Source organism: Globicephala melas, chromosome 13 (assembly GCF_963455315.2).
Source record: "Globicephala melas chromosome 13, mGloMel1.2, whole genome shotgun sequence".
Taxonomy (NCBI): Eukaryota; Metazoa; Chordata; class Mammalia; order Artiodactyla; family Delphinidae; genus Globicephala; species Globicephala melas.
Window position 1 is genome coordinate 5,980,391 of NC_083326.1, and position 26,776 is coordinate 6,007,166.

Below are 26,776 nucleotides of genomic sequence, written 5' to 3' on the forward strand. Positions count from 1 at the left end.
AGACCACAGTATCACCTGGTATCATTAGAAAGTATGAAGAAATTCCTTCCTCCCTTGCCAAAAATAGAACTGGCACAGTAGCCCTCTGAGAGGTCAGTGCAAAGCTCGAAGAGATTACTCCGTCACGCTGAAGACACGAATCAATGCTAAAAAGAATACACAGCAAGAATCAAGTTCAATAACCACATTAAATCTCATTCTAGAAGTGGTAGGCTTATAGCTCAACTAGTGAAGAAAGTCAGGACAAGATATAACTAAATCTCTCTCTGCCAAAGCTGTCCAACAGGATCACCTTACAATGCAGGGGACGCGGGTTCGATCCCTGGTCAGGGAATTAAGATCCCACATGCCGCCGGGCAACTAAAGCCCGTGTGCCACAACTACTGAGCTCTCGCACCTCAACTAGAGCTCACGTGCCGCAAACTACAGAGCCCTCACGCTCTGGAACGTGTGCGCCACAACTAGAGAAGAGAAAACCCACACACCACCACTAGAGAGACGCCCGCACACCACAACAAAGAGCCCGCGCACCGCAACAATAAAAGACCCCACGTGCCACAACTAAGACCTGACGCAGCCTAAAATAAATAAATAAATAATAAATACATCTTAAAAAAAAAAAAAGCTGTCCAACATAACCCAAACGAGTTAACAACCGGTTCCAACAAGTTGGTTTGTTGGCATATAATACATAATACTTATTTGCTGAACTGTCATTCCTTGGCTTACCCCAGAGAATGTGGTGACCCAGACCCAGCAAGAACATTTAAAGTCACTCACTGATTCCCTAAAGAACATTTTAGACCAAATAAATTAGCCAGTTTAATAATATACCCCTGGTTCAGCCAAGCAGCCAGCACAAGGTTTTTTTTTTTAATACTTATTTATTTGGCTGCGTCAGGTCTTAGCTGCGGCATGTGGGATCTTTCGTTGCGATGCGCAGGCTTTTCTCTAGTTGTGGCACATGGGCTTCTCTCTAGTTGTGGCACGCAGGCTCCAGAGCACAAGGGCTCTGTACTTGTGGCACATGGGCTCTCTAGTTGTGGCGCGCAGGCTCAGTAGTTGTGGCACGCGCGTTCTACATACTCAGTAGATCCCACAGTATGTGGAATTTTAGTTCCCGATCAAGGATCGAACCAGCGTCCCCTGCATTGCAAGACGGATTCTTAACCGGACCTTAACTGGACCACCAGGGAAGTCCCCAGCACAAGTGTTTTAATTACAGATGGTGAGGGAACAAGTAATCAGGACACACAGATGGTGCTTGATTGGATTTTTTTCCTTCCGGGGTATAAACACATCTAATTTTCAAATCTTAAAATGGCGACAAGGATCCTCTCTTTGGTTCCATGTGCCATTCACATCATGACCTCAGCCAAGTTTACAGCTAGTTAATTAAGGAGTACATACACAGCTTCGTTATCAATGTAATACAATACTAATGAAAATAATGATAAATCCATTTCATACAAGTAAAGAGTAGCATTTCAAGGCCAAAGTTCTAACAAAACTAAAGGCAAGAATAAGCAAATTCCAGGTGAAATCTCTGACAACTTCCATTTACTAAAGCAAAAACATTCTTGCATAATACTATATTCTTATTTCTGGGGCTAATCTAGAAGCAAATAATTTCACAGCAAGTGAAGAGTGACTGCTTAGCAGGTTTTACATTAAGCAAGTCACTCATATTGCATCAGTTTCCAAGCAGCATTTATATCACTTAGCTTTCATGTGAGGCCAAATATCTTCCTTAGTTTCAATAAAAACAAGTAAATATAAAACTCACCTGCCAAAAATTATTCATGCATTTCTCACAGGAAAGAGAATCTTAAAAGTCCTTGAAATTTGCAGGTTCATGACAAAGTAAACTGATGTTCTTTGAGTAAAGAAATTTGCAGAGATTCAGCGTGTTTACTGTGTTGTGAACTTTTATAACCTAGAGCTGTTTTTTTAATCTCTTAAAGGGTTTTTAACTGCCTCTATATCTCCAGTTAAATATTTTAATATTTTAAATCATGAGCATTCCATTCTCTCTAGCTCACATTAATCTTAACAATAACCCTTAAGGAGCAGGTATGATCATCATCACTTTACAGATGGGAAATCAAGGCTCAGAGAGGTTAGCTTACTTAGAGTAAGTGGCAGAATTCAGATTTAACCAAATTCAGACTTCCAAAGGAGAAAAAAAAAAAAAACCTTACAAATTACTTCTATAAAGACCTGTTTCTACAAGCTCGGAAAAAATCCAGTCAACCAATCCATGTTTCACTGAAGACCCTAAACACAAATCCCTGGTAAGTGAGTACTCTGAGCCCCGTTAGGGGGCATTTGGATTGGAAATACCACATATTGGTAATACCACATATTACTTTACCGCATATTACTTTATTATTATAAATACCACTATAAATACCACTATAATAACTATTATAAATACCACATATTACTTTACACGTCAAGGTGACAGCCTACACATTCGCCTACACATTCATCAACACATACTCAAGTTCTTGACTTAAATATCCAATTTACAAATAATCTCAAACAACTAATAAATACAGACTCTTATTACGAATAGTTTGCCGATCAACGTCACTGAAATCCCACCCCTATCCCTGAGGTTCTCCCATTTTAAAGCCCAAATGCTACTTCCCGGGTCCCTATGAGCGTCAGCAGAGAAAGGTGCAAAGAAAGAGAAAGAAAGACAAGATTTATGGTCCCTCACAGCTCTAATAAATCTACACCTGAAACTAAGCTGTGGCCAGTCCCTGTTAGTGCTTTCTGCTCGGCACCCATTCAGAATCACGGACTAAGATTCAACTCTCTTATTTTGGCCCTAGGGAGACAACCAGAGATAATAAAATACTGTCATAACCAAACGCCTTCCATCAGAGTTGGGGGGAGGAGGGGTGGGGAAGAGAGAGAAAAGAAAAATTTTTTAAGCACTCATTCGAGGAAGGGGAAAAAACAGCACTGAAGGAAAACAAAGCAGCAGCCAGAAAAAAGAAACATATGGGTCAATTAAATCAGGTTACACGTAGTTATTAGAAGGAATATTAAAAGACAGAGCTAATCATTGTTTTCCTTGCATTCAGAAAGTCAAACTGTCAGTTTCTCAATGCTGCCCAATACTGTGCTAATACAGGTACTTAAAACTTAAGAATTAACAGAGCTACACTGCAAAGAGTGCCTGAAAGTTCAGAGCAAAAGACTTCCTTAAGATGAAGACACATAGCTAGATTATACTCACTATAAACTTCTACTCAGAAAAAACATGACAGAGTCTAGGTTACTGTCTATTTTAACTGTGAAGCTAATACTGGGATTATTCTAACGTATTAAAAATCATATTTAAATGTCTAATTAGCAAAATCAAATATGCCTCCATTAATTAATTAAGGAAAAGCAAATGGATTCAGTCTTTTCTAAAAATAAAACTGGTCTACATTTCCATGCATTACAATATTTATAAACCTGTGTCGCACAACCATTCCAATAAAATCTGCAATAATTTTGGTCAACTGCTATTACTGCAGTCGAACAGAAATGTTTCTAATTACCCTCAAGGATAATATACTCTATGAGGTTTCATTATAAAATGTGCCAATTAGTAAAATTTAATTCATTTTGTTCCACTGATTACATAAAAGAAAGAAGGGGAGAGAAAGAAATATCACGAATCACACTATCACCTATTAAATAACCAAAGAACAAGTCAGGAGTCCCTAGAAGCACTTTATTCTTCTGCAAAGTCAGATTACAAATCTTATATGCTAAATATTTTGAAAGAATAAATCTGCGCTTTCTTTTTTCTCTGAGTCACATTGTTCAACTATCGTGGAGTTTTTTTGGGGGGGGGTTGCATTATTTATCTATAACTAATGAGATTAAACTATTAAGTTTTATATTAAGACAAAAATAAAACCAAAATCACTCACCTCCCCCCACAATACAATTTCTGGTTCACCTGCTGAGCAACAGCGGCCCCAGGCCCTAGGGACCAGCTCAGGCGGAGGAAAGAGCAGTAAAGCCCTGCCATCATGGGAGCCAAAGCACCTCGGCCGTCAGAAAAAATCAAAGCTACTTTCAAAGGAGAGAGATTTACCTCCACTGCATTTAGTAAAACAAATACACCACGGACTGGGAAGGTAATTCCAAACAGTTTCGAAAAGGTTTTAAGCCAGGGGGGAATAAAAAGGAAATTGGTTGTGTTGAAGAGGTGTGATTAAGGATTTTTTTTCCCATAAATTTCCATCTCATGTAATTTTTTTCTTCTGTTTGTTTTGGTCTCTCACAAATTATAAGTTTTCTCACCTGTATGGGATCCCTGACTCCCCATCTACCAGCTAGAGGGAGACAAATGGCACAGCCTGCCACGCGGTGGTTCCCACAGGTGGGCTGTGAGCTGCTTCATCGAGGGGCATCTAAATGTCCGTTTCTATAAGTCTTTCCCTGTTTTGGGTTCATTTTCTCCAGAAGAGTATCCGCTCGTCTTCTGGCAGGAAAGAAAGTGGGGTGGGTAAAACCCCAGTGCCAGCATTCCAGAAGCCAAGTCAAGATGCCTCACTCTTCCACTTTGTAGCCTTTTCTCTTAACCCTATTCTCGGTACACCACTGCCTCCACTGTGCCCAAGAGCTCACTGAGGGAGGCCCCATCGGTCCAGCCTCTACAGAGAGCAGATTTTAGTACTAAACTGGGGAAGGGGCGGTCCCATGACTGTACATGACAGGGGAGATATCTTTCCATCAATCCCCCTGGTTGTCTGCCTTCAGAGACACCTGGCACTTCCAATTCCTAAGCATCTCCGGGATTCTGCAGCAAGAACTGGCTTTTCTCTGAAGTTCTCCAACCCTGAAGGCATTTAGCTCCTAGCTTTCACTGGTCAGTTTAATTCAGCATTACTCAGTTTTCCAACTTGCAAAATGTTACTAATATTGTGGAGACTTCCCTGGCGGTCCAGTGGTTCAGACTTTGCCTTCCAACGCAGGGGGTGCGGGTTCGATCCCTGATTGGGGAGCTAAGATCCCACATGCCTCACAGCCAAAAAAACAAAACATAAAACAGAAGCAGTATTGTAACAAATTCAATAGACTTAAAAAAAAAAAAATTGTGTCCCCCTCTCTTTCTCTTTAACCTAATAAATTCATAACTTATTAAAAATCCCTTTACTGATCTTTCATCGGGGTTTCAGGAGAAAGCAAAGATGATCATGTATGTTTAATCTACTATGCTTGAGAGCAAGTCCTACAAAATCAATGATTTTTAAAAATAAATATATGTTGAACTATTAACGTAGTCAAGCAAGCCTTTTACCTGGACTTGACAAGTGCCTAGTCTCTTTTTTTTTCTTTCTGCAGTATGCAAGCCTCTCACTGTTGTGGCCTCTCCCGTTGCGGAGCACAGGCTCCAGACGCGCAGGTTCAGCGGCCATGGCTCACGGGCCCAGCCGCTCCGCGGCATGTGGGATCTTCCCGGACTGGGGCACGAACCCGCGTCCCCTGCACCGGCAGGTGGACTCTCAACCACTGCGCCACCAGGGAAGCCCGTGCCTAGTCTCTTTCTACTCTGCACAAAGCTGTGCTAACTGGTTCCCAAGCTCCTCAGGCCCACACGTCTTGCTCCGCCCAGCTCTCGGCAGGTGCCCTTCCTCCTCCCCCTCCTCCTCACCTGCCCCTTCTGGGACACAGGCGGCACGTTCTTCCAGAGCAAACCTGTGTTCCCTCTCTGTGCTCCAGATCCTAGTGCCTCTTACTTCCCTGGACCTTTTTACTGCTTCTCGCCCATCTTTTTTTTGCTTTTATCTTCAGTCTCTCAATCTCCTAAGGTATCTTCCCTCATTTAAAAAATTAGAAATATCTGTAAAGAAACTATAACTGGCAGCAGTATTGTGGAGCAGTTACTCCAAAGGGCCCTCCTGTACAAAACAACGAGTTCTTGGTTAAAATACACTCTTTGGTGCACTGATGGGCTTCCACAAAGTAAAGGAAATCTACAAGGACCCCAGCACCATAACCAAAAAGAACCACCGCTACAAGCAAACAAACCATGGCTTGAATCCAGAGTAAAACACTGAACAATAAGCAAACTCTAAGGGTAGGGTGTCCCTGAGGATGAGGCCAGCTACTGGGAGACTAAGTCTTCAGACTTGCCACTGGGAAGCTGAACCTGAGAGCCACCTTAAGCCAAGAACTGCTGAAGGAAACTGAAGTGGCCTAGGGCGCAGCCCCTGGATCCCTTTAGAAGCAAATGCAAATCCTACCCTTATTTGGGGCCTCAGGTTAAGATCAAACAAATAAAAGCTCACAGTCAGCACCATCAAAGACATAAGGAAACAAGCTACCATAAGTGTCTGCAGAAGCCAGCAACAGATTTACGCCCCTAAGGACTTAAAAGATTGGCTTTATGCATAAAAAATGTAAAATAAATATCAGTTATTATATCAGCAAAAATAGGACATAATACCAAGATAGAGGAAAGGAAAACTTGCATTGAAGGCAAAGGGAATGCAAACAATTTTGTAGTACTTCACAGTTTTGCCTAGGGCTGGCTTTGTCCCCTCGACTATTCTCGAAGGCATGGAATAGTGGAAAGAGCTATGTTTGCATAACGATACAAATTCTCTCTAGCAAACAATCTACTACCACATCATACATAGCCTACAGGAAAATGTTCAAATATGAAATCCTCACAAATTTCAATTACAAACTGAGAGCAGACTAAGAGTCATACTACCCTCGTAAAGATGGCTTCACTGAATAAGGCAGCAATATCTATCTGATCATGGCAGTATTACAGTGAGTTGGGATAAACAAAAAATTCAGTATGCTGCAGTAACCCAACAATCCTAAAATGCCTTGGTTGATTTGCTCAATTGTTTGCAGATGGCCCTCTACTTTTGTCAATTCAACCTTCAAACAACCCTTACCACTGTATCTTACCTATCCCTGAACAGTCTTTTACACACCTAAGTCAGATATTCATATACTGGCTAACAAATGGATGTTTTCAGAGTGAGGTTCCATTTTTTACCATTCAACAGTATCTGTGCAATCATTTAATTTTATCACACTTTTACAAACTGTAAAAAGACGTTGACAGAAAATATAAAAAAGGACTTATACTAGTGATAAGAAGTAGAAATCTCAAACTAACAACCTAAGGCTACGATGAAAATAATTACACATGCCAAAAACAGTAGTCTTTAATCTTAAGGAGATGTTCACTGGACTTAAGCTGGTGGACAAACAGCAGCTCAGCTGCAAATGAAAAGAACAAAAGAGCATGTATAAAATCCTGAATTGCCAACCGGATAAAGGAAGAGGACAGCCTGTCAGCACACAAAATCACCAATTACCAAACCTCACAGGCAGCTCTTTCAGTGAGACGACCATCTTGATAAAGTGGCCATGGTTGAAGAGTGTCATTTTTGTCCTGCCTCTACATGAGGCTACCTGGGATGTACAACAAAACCATGCTTCTCAAGCCTGGATGTGAGCGGGGAGTGCAGGTACAGAGAGGGTACTGTGGCAAGACGTTTGGCCCCCAAATAAGCACAGTGTATCTCTCAAGTGCATCAATTTGCTCAACGGTAAGTAATGGAAAAAAATGATTTTATATTAAAATAAAAAAGATATTGTGTTAAATAAAGCACAATATTTGCTTAATTTTTGTGACATAATGCAAAACAAAGTATTGGGTTTGCAGATGCTGGTTGGACTATGCACTCAGGCCCAACGGGGATAAACGTTCACTCCATTCTTGCTGACAGAACTTCCTGGAAAGGAATGCAACTCACTAAACAGAACTATGTTTTGGCACTATTGGTACCACAAAAACAAAGCCTAGCATTAACAAAACTAGCACATACAAGATACAGTCCTGATTAAAAGCTCTAACCATTTAAACATCAGTATATATTTAACAAATATAGAAGGCTGATTATCAAGGTAGTAAATTAAACATATTCAATGTATAAAGCTCTAGGTGGGCGAGAAAGCCTGATGAAGGCAGAGGTGTGTTTTGAAAAATGAACCCAGGAAACTCAGAAGCAACAGTGCCTTTGCCTTGAGGAAGAGAGAAGCAATGGGGAAGGGTAGGTGCAAAACCGCATTCCCCGTATTTGAATTGTTAATAATCCCATTACGCCCTTTTATTTTCCAAGTTGTAACTTTTAATGCTAAGAAATGAAACACCAGCAGTTGATCTTGAAAACTATAGGCTCTCCTAACTACTGGGGAAAAAAAAAATTTTGGCAATATCAGGAGAAAAAAGTAAACTTTTCCTGTATCTTCAGAAAAAGACAATATACTTTGGCATCATAAAACTATACTTAAAAACATTATTTCTGATCAAACAGTCCCAGAGATACCCAGACTCAGAGACTGTTATGTCCTATGAAAGTAACCTTTAACATTTATAAAATCTGTAATTCTGATTGGTTGTCTCCCTTAATAATGTGTTGGCCTAGTAATGGTATTTAAATTGACATTTGTTTCCTGAAAGGAATATTTGTGATTTTTATTTCCCATATACATAGAAGTCAAAATAAAGAAAAGTCTCAATCTTACCGGCACCCTTATTTAAAAAAAGAGAAAAAAGAAAAAATTATAAGTGTCTCGGCTCATTTTTTTTTTTTTTTTTTTTTTTTTTTGCGGTACACTGGCCTTTCACTGTCGTGGCCTCTCCCGTTGTGGAGCACAGGCTCCGGACGCGCAGGCTCAGCGGCCATGGCTCACGGGCCCAGCTGCTCCGCGGCATGTGGGATCTTCCCGGACCGGGGCACGAACCCGTGTCCCCTGCATTGGCAGGTGGACTCTCAACCACTGCGCCACCAGGGAAGCCCTCGGCTCATTTAAATTAATATAGGGGAAGAAAGAGTGATGGTGTCAGGTCACTTAAAAATGAAAATTGGGACTTCCTTGGTGGTCCACCGGTTAAGACTCCATGCTTCCACTGCCGGGTTCACGGGTTCGATCCATGGTCGGGGAACTAAGATCCCACGTGCCACGTGGCGCGGCCAAAAAAAATTATGAGGAAAAGTAGAATTTTCAAAATTATACTTCTAATTCTTCAAATTCTATCCTTATATGTTACACACGTTATCCCAGAACATCTTCAAAGGCAATACTTACTGTAACTGCCAGGAGATTTTTCTTCATAAGTAAAATGAAGTTGTAACTCTTCCTCTGACATCTCATAAATGAACACTTTCAGCAAACAGCAAATAATAAACAAAGCATTGTGTGTCTGCCAAATGAAGATGTGGCTAGAAAGGAAAGAGCAAAATTACACAAGAATCAGTATTTAATCATGAGCACAATCACTTTATTCTAGTCCACTGATTTCTCAATCATGTTGACCATTTTGTTTGTAATATTAGAACAATGTCCATACCTTTTTTTTTATGGCTCATGATTTATGACACTGGACCAACGATATCTACTATAATTTACCTCATATTTCATTCTGTGTATTTTACATAGTGAGTCAACTTTAAAATTTTTTTTCCTTTAGGCATGACTGCTCTTTGTTCTTAACTTTATAGCTGCCCCATACACAGGCAATTCAAAGAAAACTAAAAATAGAAAACATAAAAACTATAATAACATAAAGAGAATATATGCAAATACACAACCAAAAAAAAATTTTTTTTTTTTTTGGCTGCGTCCTGCAGCATGTGGGATCTTAATTCCCGGACCAGAGATTGAACCCATGCCCCCTGCAGTGGAAGCTCGGAGTCTTAACCACTGGATCGCCAGGGAAGTCCCCACAATCAAAATTTTAAATGGGGCATCACTAGCTGCACAGTACAATACCTGCTATTTGTATTAATAATCATGGACTCACAACAATTTTAATTGGATTCAATATAAATTATTTGGAAACAGGGTAATGAGCAATCTTTTAAGAGACTACCCTCCAAAAATGGTTTCAAAAAATGCTCGGGTGGATAAAAGGTGAATCTTCCACTATATAAATATAAAACCATAATATCTAATCTGAACCTTCATTCACCTAATATGAAAGAAATAAAGGAAACAAATGTGGAATGAAATAATACACTAAGTCATTACAGTAAGTCCCCTACATACAAACGAGTTCCATTCTGACTGCATGTTCATAAGTCCAATTTGTTTGTAAGTCCAACCAAAGCTAGGCTAGGTACCCAACTAACAAACTCGGCTAAATAGTACTGTACTGTAATAGGTTTATAATACTTTTCACATGCCTTGCTCCACTCTCAAAATTGTTTTCACTTTTGTTTCCATCGTTATCACTTGGCACTTCTTAGCAGTACCAGCTACATCACCGCTGCTTTTACGCTTGCTTCCAGACATCCTGGGCTTGAAATAAAGATACTGTACTACGGTACTCTATACAGTACTGTAAAGTACACAAAAGCACGACCACTTGTAGAGCATGCACACATGTGACAATGTACGCCAGATACGTGAACTAACTTACGTGATTGGACATGCAAACACACTTTCGCATCTTTGAAAGTTTGCAATTTAAAGGTTCGTATGTAGGGGACTTACTGTATTTAAATTAGATACAACCAGCAGTGGAAATGGGAGAAAATTACCTTTTTTTAATAATAATTACACAATTAATCTTCTTAAAGAATATATTTCTAAAGATTGTCTAAAATGCTGAAATCAGATTCCAAAATTTATAATCTCACTACAATGACCTGGACAGTAAAGTAAAACCTCTTTTACTTTTTGCCTTAATGAGAACAATTCCAAGACCATACCTTATTTCTACCAATAAAATGAAAAATCATACTGTTAAATATAAATTAAATATAGAGAGAGTGTGATTTAATCATCCAGCTTACTTCTGACATTCTGCTGAAAGTTTTAGTTCTTTGGTTCTAGACAGGAAGACCTTAATTAGTGCACCAAGGTTTCCTGTTCGAGGATTGTTTTCAACTGCAAGAGAAGAAAAGGTTTTTAAAAGTTAAAGTTAAGAACCGAAATCAAAATGAGCATATCATAACATTTATAAAGACAAATGTCAGATTGAAGTTGTTCAGGGATGAACCTTATTGTCAATTTCAAATCTAATTGGGGAAATTAGCAAAGAGAGAGATTGCTGCTTGGTCTTAATTCTAAACAACGAAAAATGATTTACAAATGGAAATAATAGAAACTGTAGGAGAAAACAGCCACCTCATCTCAGAATCCAAAACTGTCAAGAAAAGATATACAGAGGAATAAGTACACCATTACAGTCCACCTGCTTAGCGCTCAGTAACTGTCCAATTAACCCAGGTCTATCTGCTGGGTATGTGTTCTTGTCACAGCTTGAGAGTAGATGCAAGTAACTGTATAATCTTCTCATTGTGATAAAATGTATAGCACCTTGCTAATCCAAGTGTGGTTCAGCAGCAATAGCATTACCTGGGAGCTTGCTGGAAGTACAGAATCCCACGGCCACCCTACACTACTGAAGTTGACAGCGCTTCTCAACGTTTAATGTGCATTTAAATCACTTGGCATTCTCATTAAAGTTTAAATTCTGATTCTGCATGTGTGAAGTGAGTCCTGAGATTCTGCAGCTGTGACAGTCTCCCAGGTGATGCCCATTGCTGCTGGGTGGAGAGCCCCACTGTGAGTAGCAAGGGGCAACCTGTGTTTTAAGTTAGGGCAGGTTTTTGTCCAGATTCCATAATTCAGAATAGACACGTGATTAGATATTGTTAGAGTTTCACTCTGAATCAAAAATTGCCTACTTTTAAGCTTCGGGTTTAGCTTAATGAAAGACTATCCTGAGATTTCAAGACAAACGGATTTTTTAAAAACCAGTTAATGTAGGGGACTTCCCTGGTGGTCCAGTGGTAAAGAATCCTCCTTCCAATGCAGGGGACATGGATTCAACCCCAGGTCAGGGAACTAAGATCCAACATGCCGTGGGGCAACCATGCCCACGTGCCACAACTAGAGAGAGAAAACCCGCAGGCCACAACTAGAGAGAAGCCCGCACACTGCAACGACAGATCCCGCATGCCTCAACAAAGGTCCCGTGTGCCACAACTAAGACGCAACACAGCCAAAAAAAAAAAAAACCAAACTAAACAAAAAAAAACCCAGTTAATGTGTGCAAGTGTGTCTCCGTATGAATTAATATTTCATAGCTATTGTAAATCAAAACAAAATACTGAAACAAAATGCTGAGGCTGACAGGACTTCAACCATACTTCCGAATCTCAACTTCACAATCTTGTGTTCATTCAACAGCCCCTCATTATTGAATGGCTTTATAAGTAATCATTTGAATTTTATGGTTAGCCATTAAAATAACAAACAAAAAACGCTGTGTTGTTAGAAAGAACAACCAAGACCACTAGACTGATGTAATTAAAGTTTTGTGTACCCTTTTCATTCATTCAGCATGTCTTCATGGAGCTACTTACATGTGCCCAGCACTGTGTCAGGTACTAAGAAGATACTTACAAACGGAACTCCCTCTCTTAATGTGGATGACATTCTAAGTTTCCAAAGTACTCTTTTGGACAAGATGTAGATGGGGTAATAAATTTATAAAATTAAGTACACTTAATGATGTTTCAAAAACAATACTCAATGGTAGACTCAATATTCCAAAATACCTCAGTGGAATTTAACAGGATCAAACTTAATTGGCAAAAATCAAACGCTACATTGAAGTTGAAGGCGCTTCAGGACCAGAGTAGGAACAGGGGATGTCTGACAGGAAGGCAGAAAAGCACGTGGAACTGGACTACAGAACGTGACTACGTTCAAAGTCCAGCTCCAGCACTGACTAGCTGTGTGACACCTGGCAACTTACTTAACCTCCCCATGCCTCAGTTTCTTCACCTGTAAAAATTCAAGTAATGATAATACTTCAGAAGTGGAAAACTAACTCATTTAACTCTAGAGCTTGAACTTGCAGCAATCTGTTAACTGAACTGGCTTTGTGAAAAAGGAATTCTCCATCTCCACAGGAGTTCAAGCAAATTCCAGGTAATGCTCAGACAAGGGTATTATAAAGAGGATATCCACCTGGGGTGAGAGGTTGACCTTGCTTCCAGCCCCTGAAACAACCTTTCCCAGTATCTCACTAAAATACCCACGATCTCCAAGATCCAATAACCAACATACCATAAATATAAAAGACAGAGACATGCTAACAATCCATAAGGATGCAATCGACAAAATCTACATTGTGGGAAACTCTACTACCCACTTTCTTCAATAAGAAAATTGAGAGGGGAAAAAAGACAAGACAAATTCAGGAGGAACCTAGCTCTGAAAAGAATGTAAAGACATATTAACCAATAATAATGTGTGGACCTTATTTGGCTCCTGATTCAAACAAACTGAGACAATTAGAAATTTGAACAGTCAGTGGATGTTTTGTGATATTAAAAATTGTTTTTAGTAGATAATGGTATTTTTCCATTAAAAAATTGTTATTATGAGATATGTATCACAATATCTATGAATGAAATAATACAATGCCTGAGGTTTGTGTCAAATTACTTATGTGAGGATACGCTTTTTGTTTTGTATACACTTTCTACTTGTGCACTTTTCTGTACATATCCATATTTCAATAAATAGGTGAGAGATACAGATGAAACAAGACTGGCCATGAGTTGAAAATGATTGAAACTGGGAGATGAGCATACAGGAGGTCATTATATTATTCTGTCTGCCTCTGTATGAGTGGGAAATTTTTTAAAGAATTAAAAATAAAATACCCATGAAAAAATACAAAAAGATACAAGCTCATGAAAAGGCTGAGTAAGGATAGTCCTTTTCCCCTAAAAACAGGAAACACTTTAACTAACTACAAATTTTATAGAACTGGACTAAAATTTTATTTGGTAATCAATGGATCATTCGCAAGCCTAACTGCCTGAAAGTACTTTTGTCTACTCCAACCAGAAAACTTACGTTAATCATCCTACCCAATACCTTGCTATACAGATTCAGAGGCGACAAGTCCCAGAAAACAACTGGTAAGAATTAAACAAGCCAAACACAGAGCAAACCTCATCGCCTCACATAAAACAACTGACCTGGCTCTCATAGCACTATTCTAGCAGGTAAAAACTAGGAAAAAGTGGGGGAAATGCACTTAAAATTCACTGTGAGATATTTAATAAGAAATCTGTTTGGACCCAGAGAACCCCATGTGCAGATTCATAGAAAAAAGTAATAAAGATAATATAAAAAGCCCAACAAAAATAATGGCCACAAACATCCCCAAAATGATGAAAAACATCAATCTATGTATCCAAGAACATCAACAAACCCCAAGCAGAATAAAGAATAAATTTTAAAATTTTGTAAAGGCAAGGACAAAATCTTGACAGCAGTAACAAAAAAATGACTTATCAGAAGGCAACAGAATGATATAGTCAAAGGGATATGAGAAAATAAATGCCAACCAAGAATTCTGTATCCAGAAAAACTCTCCTTCAAAATGAAGGCAACAGCAGGGCAGGGGCACAACTTTACAGTGGAGAAAATGGACAAAAACAACCCTGGCCACATAATCAAGGTCAACATCATCAGTGAAACTCATGTTAATAGCATGTATCCCTGATATGATGTGTTGAGAACAGCATGTCACCTCTGTGATCTTCCACCTACAAACCCATAACCCCCACCTAGCCATGAGAATAACATCAAACGAACTGAGGGACATTCTAGAAATACTCTACCAGTATTCCTCAAAACTCTTAAAGTCATTAAAATTGAGGAAAATCTGAGACAAGAGGAGGTTAAGGAGACTTAATGACTAAACGTAATGTAGTATCCTGGAACAGAAAAAACTCCAAGAGGACATTTGGGAAAACTAGTGAAATCTGAATAAAGGGTCAAGTTTAGTTAATAGTAATGTACCACTGTTGATTCCTTAGTGTAACAAATGTACCATATTAATGTAAGATGTTGACAACAGAGGAAACTGAAGAGGGTTATATGGTAACTCTCTACATAGCTTTGCAACTTTTCTATAAATCTAAAGCTATTCTAAAATTAAAATTTTATTTTAAAAATCTCAATAGATGTGTTTACCAGAAAAAAGATTAGTAAACTAAAGACATTAATAAAAAAAATATCCTACGGAAGGTCAGAGAGAAAGTAAAAAAGAAAATAAAATACAAAAAAAAAAAAAGAGAGAGCGAGCCTAACAAGCCTATGCAACACAATGAAAATGTTAACACAAATATAACAGAGACCCTAGAAGGAGAGGAGAGACAGAATAGGACAGTAACAATGTATAAATCGATAATGGCTGAGAATTTTCCAAAACAGATGAAAGATATCAACCCACAGATTTAACAAGCTCTACAAACCTCAAGCAGGGAGGGAGGGAGGAAGGAGAGAAAAAAGGAAGGAAGGAGAGAAGGAAGGAAAAATACTCCTCAGCATATTCTAAGATGTTGAAAACCAAAGGACAAAAAAGAAAAACTTAGGGCTTCCCTGGTGGCGCAGTGGTTGAGAGTCCGCCTGCCAATGCAGGGGACACGGGTTCGAGCCCTGGTCTGGGAAGATCCCACATGCCGCGGAGCGGCTGGGCCCGTGAGCCACAACTACTGAGCCTGCGCATCTGGAGCCTGTGCTCCACAACAGGAGAGGCCGTGATAGTGAGAGGCCCGCGCACCGCAATGAAGAGTGGCCCCCACTTGCCACAACTAGAGAAAGCCCTTGCACAGAAACGAAGACCCAACACAGCAAAAATAAATAAATAAATAAATAAACTCCTACCCCCAACATCTTCTTTAAAAAAAAAAGAAAAAATTAAAAGCATCCAGAAGAAAAAAATTCCATTGTTTTCAAAGGAACAACACAATTCCATTGTTTTCAAAGGAACAACAGCTTTTTTTTTTTGACAGTTTTAATCTTAACAAAAATGAGAGTAACCAGAAAAATAACAAAATGGTATATTTAAAGTATGGAAAGAAATTAATGCCAACCTAGAATTCTACACCCAGCAAATATATCCTCCACAAGCAAAGGAAAAATGAAAACATTTTCAGACCCAAAAAAGAAAAAAAAGAGAGAATAGCTACATACCCACATAGCCCTTAAAATTGATTTACATTTATATCTATTAACGTGGAAAGAAGTTCCTGAATACTGCTAAATGAAAACATAGAAATAATACCACTTACATAAAATTGTGCATATAAGTCAATATACACAGAATTACTGATAAAATTTTAGTCTTATCACAAAAGACTAGCAATGATTTCCTGCACTGTTTAATATGGGAAGACTTTAATTTTAACTATACCACTATATTGTTAGAATTTGGGGAATTAAATGTGTGTGTGTGTATATATATATATATATATATATTTGCTATTCTCCAAAGTAGTTTTAAATATAGAATGACACACTTAGATACATAATATCAAGTGAAAAACACAGATTAAAATAATTGAGTATGTGTATTTAATATGCATGTAAATGTATATCCAAAGAATAAATAACAGAAGGCAAAATATTACCAATAGCTATGTCAGTGTTGTGGAATATGAGCAATTACTGCCTTTTTTACATTTTAGTATGCTTTCCACATTGTATTAATAAGTAACTATTACTCCCAATTTTAAAATGTTATTTTTAAAAAAAAAAAAAATGTTATTTTTGTAAAACCCCAAGGTCACATTAAAAACCATCATCATAATAACTGCATTAATATCACTGTTACATAAAATTAATTCTCAGCAAACTGTCATATAGGTTTTTGATAGTCAGCTCTGTTTAGCGCAAAATCCTCAAATCTATGGTTATAACTGCAGACAAAATTCAAGGCAACTATTATAATACCACCTCTATCATTACCAACATAATTTGTTTTTAAAAGCAAAAATATTTCATCAAAGACTGTTTTTGGCAGAGTAACTTATATGGGAGTTAGCCACATAGCTTACATGGAGCACATCCATAAGCTTGATTTAAAAACAAGCTCGTCATCACTTATTAAGCTCCTGTCCACCAGTCGTTTCACAGATACGTTATCTCTAATTTTCAAAGCAACAATGAAATGTAAGTATAACCATTCACATTTTTTAAAGCATACATTTCTTTCCAATTGCTACCAATTTGAAAGCAAAGTATTTGAGAAATGAGGTCCAAAAAAAGGTAACATTTGTTGACATAAATAATGAATAATGACGAGATGCTAGGCACTATACTGGATGTTTCGTATGTTATCTGACTTCTTCCCATGAGAATCCTGCAATTTAGATGAGGAAATTAAAGCTCAGCTAGTAATAACAGAGCTATAATTAAGACCATAAAATAATTCCAGAGCCCATGCACTTTACCATAATATCAAGTTGTTATTACTAATTTGAGAAGATTCCTAATATATTTTCCTATTAATGAGTGATAATTATTCTAGTTAACACAGCCAGCAACAGCATATTTAGTACGTGCAGTTGGCAAAGCAAAGGATGAATGATCCATATTCTCTAGGAACTACACATGCAACTACAAAACAAAGAATATTTCGGGTTTTTCTCAGTATTTCAAAATTTGTAAAAAGCATAAGCTCTACGGCTTAGTGGAGTCCATTACCACTACTGCAAATAAACCAAGCATGTGTCTCATTGCTGTTAACTGAATGAGAACCTCTAGAGGCATCAATAAGCACCAAGAATATAATTATTAGTACAATTATAATTATCATCATCAACAAAAATATATCACTTCATTAATTCAATTCACATTGTACCAGCAAAATCTGTAACAGAAATTTTGAAATAACTGTCTCCACACACATACATATATATACACATTACACACACACACACACATACACACACACACATTCATTTTTCCTCCTTACCTAAAGACCTGCAGACTGAAATGGTTGCCTCCTCCAAGAGCTTCAACTCGGTACTGGAAAATGAGAAAAAAGGTAATTAATAACTATAACATTAACTATGTACATACTAACCAGTTAAAGAAATACATAAAAAGAAAGACAATTTAGAAGGAAAATAAGGTGTACAGTGGTAAACAATAATATCAGCTAAATAAAGCTTCTATTCTCAATGTAATTAGAAAATTTACTATAATTCTCAACATGAGACTCCTAAAGAAAAGCACTTGGGGCGCCTTGCCTTTTAGGTATTGAGGCAGGGAGGAGAGGTGGGGCTGATGGGACTTAGAAAAATTCGAGAAAGGTATTCTCAAACACAGAGCACAAGGCAGGGGCCTCATGTGCCCATTTCCAAGGAAGTACTGATCACAGGATTATAGTTATTTAGAAAAATGCCATTATTTTTCTATAATACTTTCAAATAGTTCAACAACAACAAAAAAGAAACAAGGCAAGAAAAGAGAGAAAACACAGACATAAGCTTCAATAATTTATAAATATACAGAAAAACAGAAGCCAATGCAAATTGACACAGAGATAGGAGAGAAAGACATAAAACTCTTAGATTTAAAAACTGGGGAAGCTACAGGACAGTGGATCCAGCAGTAATTTCTTACATATGACACCAAAAACACAGGCATCAAAAGAAAACATAAATAAATTGGACTTAACCAAAATTAAAAACTTTTGCACATCAAGGGATACTACCAAGAGAGTGAAAAGTCAACCCAACAGAATGGGAGAAAATGTTTGCAAATCACATACCTGATAAGGCACTAATATCCAGGATATATTTTTTAAAAACTCTGATTCAACAACAACAAAAAACCCCAAACAACCCAGTTTAAAAATCTGCAAAGGATTCAGACAGACATTTCTCCAAAGACATAAAAACGGCCAACAGGTATATGAAAAGATGTTCAACATCACTAGTCATTAGGGAAATGCGAATTAAAACCACAGTGAATACTACTTCACACCATTAGGATAGTATTATTAAAAAAAAAAGAACGGGAGGGGATGGGAGAGGAGGGGAGGGAAGAGAAAAGGAAAAAAAGTGTTGGAGGGGATGTAGAGAAACTGGGACCCTCGTGCATTGCTGATGGGTGTGTAAAATGGAGCAAGTGCTATGAGAAACAGTATGGCAACTTCTCAAAATATCAAAAAGAGAATTATCATATGATCCAGCAATTCCACTTCTGGGTATACATATACCCAAAAGGACTGATATTTGTACACCCACATTCATGGCAGCATTACTCGCAATAGCCAAAAGGTGGAAGCAACCAGTGTCCATCAACAGATGAATGATGGCACAAAATGTGGTACATACATACAATGGAATATTACTCAGCCTTAAAAAGGAAAAGTTCTGACACACGCTACAACATGGATGAACCTTGAAGACATTATGCTAAGTGAAATAAACCAGTTGCAAAAAGACAAATACTGTATGAGTCCACGTCAAATCCATAGAGACAAAGTAGAATGGTGGTTGCTATTGGTGTGGTTGGGAACAGGGAGGTGGGGGGATGGGGCAGGGATAGCAAGTTAGTATGTGATGAGTATGGAGCTTCATTTGGGGAAGATGAAAAAGTTCTGGAGATGGACGATGGAGATAGTTAAACAGCAATGTGAATGTAGGACTTCCCTGGTGGCGCAGTGGTTAAGAATTCACCTGCCAATGCAGGGGACACGGGTTCGAGCCCTGGTCCGGGAAGATCCCATATGCCGCGGAGCAACTAAGCCCGTGCCCCACAACTTCTGAAGCCCACACGCCTAGAGCCTGTGCTCCGCAACAAGAGAAGCCACTGCAATGATAAGCCCGCGCACCGCAATGAAGAGTGGCCCCCGCTCGCTCCAACTAGAGAAAAGCCCACGTGCAGCAGCAAAGACCCAACACAGCCAAAAATTAATTAATTAATTAATTAAAAAAAAACATTGTGAATGTATTTACTTAATACTACAGAAGTAAACATTTAGAAATGGCTAAAATGATAAATCTTATGTTGTGTGCATTTTGCCACAATTTAGAGAAAAAAGTGCATTCCAATTCCAATTCAACTAGTTACTAGCTATATAACCTAGGGATCGTTTAACCTTCTTTCAGTTTTCTCATACATAAAACAGAGATGATAAAAACAGTACCTGTTTCAAAAGGTGTGGTTATTAAGTTATGTAATATGTATAAGGCACTTAGAACAGTGCCTGGCACAAAGTAAAACCTCAATAAATGAGCTACTATTGATTCCAAAATACAGTGCTTTTTTCCCAGTTAATAAATTAAAATAATGCTTTACATCTATGTAACCCTTTAAAAGTTTTTCAAAGCACTTTCAAATTTATTAGCACATGAGAACCTCTTCTAATGAGCAGGACAATTATAAACCCTATTTCAATAGATAAGCAAACTGAGGCTTCCAAGGAGTTTAAGTAACATTCCAGGAATCAGCGGAAGAACAAGAACCAACTTTACAGCCTGGTGACTGGTTTAAAAATTTTGTTGTTTTCTGCCAACACACATGGCACATAGCAAATCCTCCAAATGGGCAACTCTTTCAAGGGCTAGTTTAAAAACCCCTACCTCCCAGGGTTCTCTGCTGTTGCTGCTGAAGCATACTTTTTAAAAAAAACAATCCATAAGCACCAATGCTTTTGACAAGAAAATTTTAGAGAAACTATGAAAGAAAATGGATTACTTTAGCTATTTCTAGAACTATGCTGTCCAATATGGTAACCACTAGCTTACATGTAGTGGCTGACCACCTGAAAAGTGGCCAGTCCCAACTGAGATGAACTGTAACACAAAATACATACCAGATTTCGAAGATTTTTTTAAAAACAGAAAATACTTCATTATCAATCTTTATGTTCATGAAATTATAATATCTGGGATATACTGAGCTAAATAAAACATACTGTTAAAATTAATTTCACCTCTTTTATTTTACATTTTTAACATGGCTACTAGAAAACTTCAAATACATTCCAATCTAACCTTTTATTTCTATTAGAGCTACTCTAGAACTTGTCTCCCAGCAATTGAAGACAGTATCATGTATAAGAAGTACTGTACATATACACAAAGCTAAAACTAATTACTTCAGTGAATATGCCATTACCTTAAGAATCTCAAATTATATTCATATTCAAAAAGATAAATATCTTTCCAAAGTAATCTTTAAGTTTCTCCTAAGATTGAAAAATTTTTAGCCAAAAGTACCTAGAAATGATTCTATAGTCAACTGTTTGCATGTCCCTGGTCTTTATCCCTGTATTAGACATTTTTGGAGAGTCTGCCCACCTCATATGATCTGTCTACTGTCCTCCCCCTCCCTTTCTTCTACCTTCCCACCTACTCCTCAGGGGTGAGCAGAAGCAGACAGGGCTTGTTCAGCCTGACCCCCACTCCCTGGCCATAGCTGATGGCTCAGAGATAGGCATCTAACAAAAGCTATGCCAGAGCCTTGGGGAATTTGGAATTGAGATGTAAAGACAGGTTCTCCGTATGGCTGGAACTGGCCTGCCATGCTGAGGGTTATAGGAAGCCATCCTCTATCCACTGAGCAGCAGAGATAAACAAAAAGGACAGTCAGGATTCCTGCTGGCCTTGTAATTCTTCGGACCAGTTCTTCCTGAAGCCTAGCTGTGTTTCTCATCTGGGATTCTATGAGACAGCCCTTTCTCTTCATCACATAAGCCCCTCTTTCTGACATATGCTAAATCAAATTGATTTTTGTTAATAACCAAGAGACTTCTATTATAATAAATCACTGTGGTCAGATTTAATAATATACATCAGTAGTTGGCAAGAAGTGAAAACTATGAATTACTCAGTTTATGGGTTACTCGGGCAAAAAATAAAAGTAAAGACGTATAAAATGCAAAAGACTGTAAAGAGTTTTATGAGGCTAATAACTAGACCACATGCATAAAGTCTGTTTCACTGGTGCTTCTACTTTGAGTCAATAACACTCTCTTAAAACCAGTTGGAACCAAGAGCTTCAATTATATACATGTGGCTACAATCTTCAAAAGCTTCGGAATTTGCTTGTTCAACAAACACTGCCTGGGTGCCCAGGACATGCTGGGCTCTGTGAAAGATGCTGCCTCTGCCTCCAGGCTACACAGAGGAATGAAGAATCAGACAGACTATTTGGTGCAGGGGAAGTACGCAGATCAAGCCCGGCCCTGTCCCAACCTACCCTCTTAGCACTCAAGGAAGGCATCCTGGAGGAAGTGACTGTCTGTCCTGAAGGAGGAAGAGAAGGCAGTTGGGCAGACAAAAAGGGACGGCTTTCCAGACACAAAGAATGCGTATGCAAAGGTATGGCAGTCACAGAGAGCCTGGAAGGTTCTGGGAAGCAGAGTTAATCAACACTGGAGAACGATCAATTACAAGCCTGGAATAATATACCAGATGGCTGGGGTATGGAGTTCAGTTTCTCAACTCATTCTCAACAGAAAGGTATTGAGTGTTCCCCAAACAAAAACAAAAACCAGGTTCTGATTTCTTTTGAATACAGTATTAGCCTGAAAAAAAGAATTAATCCCAACATGTATTAGTGAGGTTGGTTTGGACACCATTTCCTCTAGAAAACCACCTCTGATCACCAAAGACCAGGTAAGAAGCCTGCTTTCTGTCCCAACAGCACCCAATCATGAAACTGAGCACCCGGTGGCAAGACTGCCAAGTTATGTCTGTGGCCCCCCTAGACTGTGTGCTCCTTGCTCATCACAGCATTCTCAGCCTGGTACAAATCAGGCACTTAATCAAAATGCACTGAATCAATGAAAGCCTTTGTCAGACACTTCATTACCAGAGGACAAAATTCCTTCCCCGGCCCTCAAGAAACACTTCACACTCCCCAGATTTCAAGGCAACATCTGCCCCCAAGTTTAAATTTTTATTAAAATATTTTTAAAGACACTTATTTGTTTCTAAATGTAAAATAATATAACTTTTTGAAGCAGGCTGGTTTCTTTGTCACTCAAGGATGAAGAGACGGGAAAAGCTGGGAACTATCCCACCTCTGCTAGAAGCTCTGGCTTGTGGTTAGCCAGCCAGCACCTACCATTCTGTAATTAGGCCCCTCAAGCCTGCATCCCCTACACATGGCCGTGATCTGAAACAGCACCACAGCTACCACACTTCCTCAACAATCACCACTGCCGATCAGAAGCATCTTGAGTATCCAGATTATAACCTCCCTGAGAACAGAGAAAATGTCTCATTCATCCGTGCCTTCCCCCACCACGCCTGGTACAGTGGCTCAGTCAAAAGAAGAACACATGGCAATTACCTATTAAATGAAGGATTCATAAAGCTCTGTTTGTTGCAGTGTTATTTCTACAAAGGAAATCAGCCAAGCACACCCCTGCCAAAAGCAACACACTGACTGTTATAATAGAATTCCTTTCCTCCCATCCCTCCATCCTCCAATTTTCTAAACTTTTCGGAACATTTTAAGAATAATCTTTCCCATGTGCTTGATGTAGAGCTAAAATGAGGTGGTAAGCAACCGGGGTGGTTGGTAACTGTGGCCGCGTGTTTATAGGCATTTTTGCACAGTACTGTTTAGTTAAACAAATGAACTCAGATGTTCTGGTAGCAGGCAACTTACAAATCATCATTTGCAGTAAATAAAAGTAAAATTGAAATGCAAAATATGCCAATGTTTCCAAGACAATTACAATTAGAAAACAAATGCTGTTTCTGAAGGCAGATTTGGGGCACTGGAGGCATACAAAAGGGGGGCAAAAAGGCAGCAAATATTCATACCAATACAGATTAAGTAAATTAATATCACACAGAGGTCTTCAAACTTCCTGTATACATAAACTCCACAACCAGGTCAATATGGAAAATGTCATTAATGAGAGATTAGGGATAAATACTTAAAACAACTCATCTCTTAATCAAACATTTGCTAAAGGAACTAAACTCTAGATAAACAATCATATTGCTCCAATGGCCCGGTGTGACTCTGTCTGAAGCAATCCTTATATGTGACAGCAGACCAGGCTCCTCCTCCTCAGAGCTGCTATCATTCCAGCAACAACATAAACAGATGGATTCACAGAACAGGAATCTCAGTTTTGCGGGTGACACCCCGATGGACAATGAGACCTATGGGACTGGAGAGCCATGCCCAAGAAGCTCTCACACACACACTGGAAAATTTGAAACTGGTCTAAGGGATTTTTCCAGTTTTAAGAACATTCATTGGGCTTCCCTGAAGATAATTCGGCAAGGAAGTGGTTATCAAGATTTTCACAACTATAGGGAAGTTCTTAAACATTATGTCGCCATTTCTGGGCTATATCCTAAGTCTATTCCCTTCCTTATTTAGATTTCATGAAAAGACTCTCCCTCGGGAGAGAACATCAACGTCAACCTCTCACTCTCCACATGCTCCAGTGACAGTTTCCACAACAAAATTCCCCAATGAATACCAATAACACAGCTGGATTACTTCTAAGTTATGTCTCAAATAATCAATGTCATCTCTGCCACCTCTGCTGAGTGCGCCAACATACATCATGACAAGGTTAAGTAACTGGGACGTGTAGGTAGCAGAGAAGACTTGCAAGGTAAAATAGAGCAAAAGAGAGAAGAATCTTAATGCCATCTAAAGGAATTTGGATTTTATCCTACATAAAATAGGAAGCCAATAAGCATAGAATCAAAAATATACACTAACTGGACATCCCTGGTGGCACAGTGGATAAGAATCCACCTGCCAATGCAGAGGACACGGGTTTGATCCCTGGTCCGGGAAGATCCCACATGCCACGGAGCAACTAAGCCCGTGCACCACAACTACTGAGCCCAACTGCTGCAACTACTGAAGCCCACACGCCTAGAGCCTGTGCTCTGCAACAAGAGAAGCCACCGCAATGAGAAGCCTGCACACTACAACGAAGAGTAGCCCCCACTCACCGAACTAGAGAAAGTCCGCACACAGCAACGAAGACCCAATGCAGCCAAAAATAAATTTTAAAAAAAATCAAAAATATACACTAACTGGACTTCCCTGGTGATGCAATGGATAAGACTCCACGCTCCCAGTGCAGAGGGCCCGGGTCTGATCCCTGGTTAGGAAACTAGAACCCACATGCATGCTGCAACTAAGGAGCCCTGGAGCCACAACTAAGGAGACAGCCTGCTGCAACAAAGGAGCCCACGTGCTGCAACTAAGGAGCCCGCCTGCCGCAACTAAGAACCAATGCAACCAAATGAATAAATAAATATTTAAAAAAAAAACAACCCAGCTGGAATATTATAATATATATAGACACACTAACAGAACTCTTCACAGAGCAGCGAGGTGCCCCAGGTGTACAATGGTTAAATGTCTTCAATCATCTTCAAATTTTTAGCAAAAAACAAAAGGACAATGTCAACAGCAACAACAATAATGCCTCTAGTAGTACATATAATAAAGCCTAACCAGATACAACCACCACAATAGTTAACCACTGCTGCCAACTGTTGGGCCAGCAAACTTGGATAAACTACTATGACTAAAGCAGAACACAGTCAACTACATAATCTTTAAAAATTCTAGTTTAGGGACTTCCCTGTCAGTCCAGTGGTTAAGACTCTGCCCTCCCAATTTAGGGAGCACAGGTGTGATCCCTGGTCAGGGAACTAAGATGCCACATGGTGCATGGTGTGGTCAAAAAAGAAAAAAAAAATTCTAGTTTAATTCCACTAAAATAATATACCAAATTGGAACACTAGTAAGAAACAGTAACAGAAATAATATAGATGATTCTGTTCCCACTAGATTCACAGACTGGTCACTTTCAACTCTTATACTCCAAGTGTACTACCCTCTCGATTTAACCATTACCATCAATTAACAAACTCATTCCTGCGTACTGCTCGCGTGGATTTCCAACCATTCCCGTTACTGAAGACAACATATGCTCCCATACAATGGAAAGATTCCAAAGCCACATATTTAAGTTCCAGCTTCCTCATTCCTATTGGTATGACTAGCCAAGATACTTAATTTGAGCGGCTCAGTTTCCTCATATGTAAATGGTGTAAGGATGCCACCATCTGATAGGATAGTTGTAAGGACTACGTAGCAACATGTGGAAAGTGCTCAACACTCTGCTCAATACATGTGAGCTCCCTAACCCCTCAACAACAAAATGAAATGAATCTACAAGTGTTAAACTGTCAAACTTTGCATATATTTATTCCTTAATACATCTTATAAGTAATTTGCCAGTCTTCACCTTTCTTCCCTCCATGGGGCAGAGGGGAAGTATAAGGCATAATTTAGTAATTTTTGAAGTAGTTTTACATTTTGAAATAGTATCAAAACAGCTGTGTCAAACAACTGTAGATGATCTGCTTTGATTTTATTTCCATTAATATGTTACTACAGTAGAAGTATAACACTAGTGGATTACAAAGGAAATCAATATTCCTTATTCACCTAGCAAAACTTCTCAGTATTAAGTAACGTTTAATAACTGGCAGAAAAGAAACTTATATCTAAGTAATTTTTCTTTTTTAAAAAAGAAAATAATTTGTATTTATTATTGTAAAAATGAACCATACTAAAAACCACCAGGAGGAAACACTACACACCAATCAGAACTGTTAAAATAAAAAACAGTGACATCAAATGCTGGCAAGGATGCAGAGAAACTGGTTATCACATACATTACTGGTGAGAATGTAAAGTGATACAGCCACTCTGGAAAACAGTTTGGGCAGTTTTGTATAAAACTAAGCATTTACCATATAACCCAGTCATTGAACTCGTGAGCATTTATCTCAAAGAAATAAAAACTTATATTCACACAAAAACCTGTACACAAATGTTCATAGCAGCTTTATTCATAACAGCCCAAAACTGGAAACAATCCAAATGTCCT

General features: G+C 38.7%; 1 protein-coding gene across 3 annotated transcripts in view; it reads right to left on the minus strand.

Annotated features, from left to right (window-relative positions):
* The window catches only part of DYM (dymeclin), a 379,359-nt gene that overhangs the window by 309,070 nt on the left and 43,513 nt on the right, over nucleotides 1–26,776 (minus strand). For all 3 annotated transcript variants that reach the window (XM_030867896.2, XM_060310367.1, XM_060310368.1), the window contains exons 3-5: nucleotides 17,840–17,892; nucleotides 10,842–10,935; nucleotides 9,133–9,266 (exon numbers count right to left, since the gene is read on the minus strand). In XM_030867896.2, coding sequence (XP_030723756.2) covers nucleotides 9,133–9,266; nucleotides 10,842–10,935; nucleotides 17,840–17,892 — 281 coding nt within the window. The remainder of the gene's footprint in view (nucleotides 1–9,132; nucleotides 9,267–10,841; nucleotides 10,936–17,839; nucleotides 17,893–26,776) is intronic.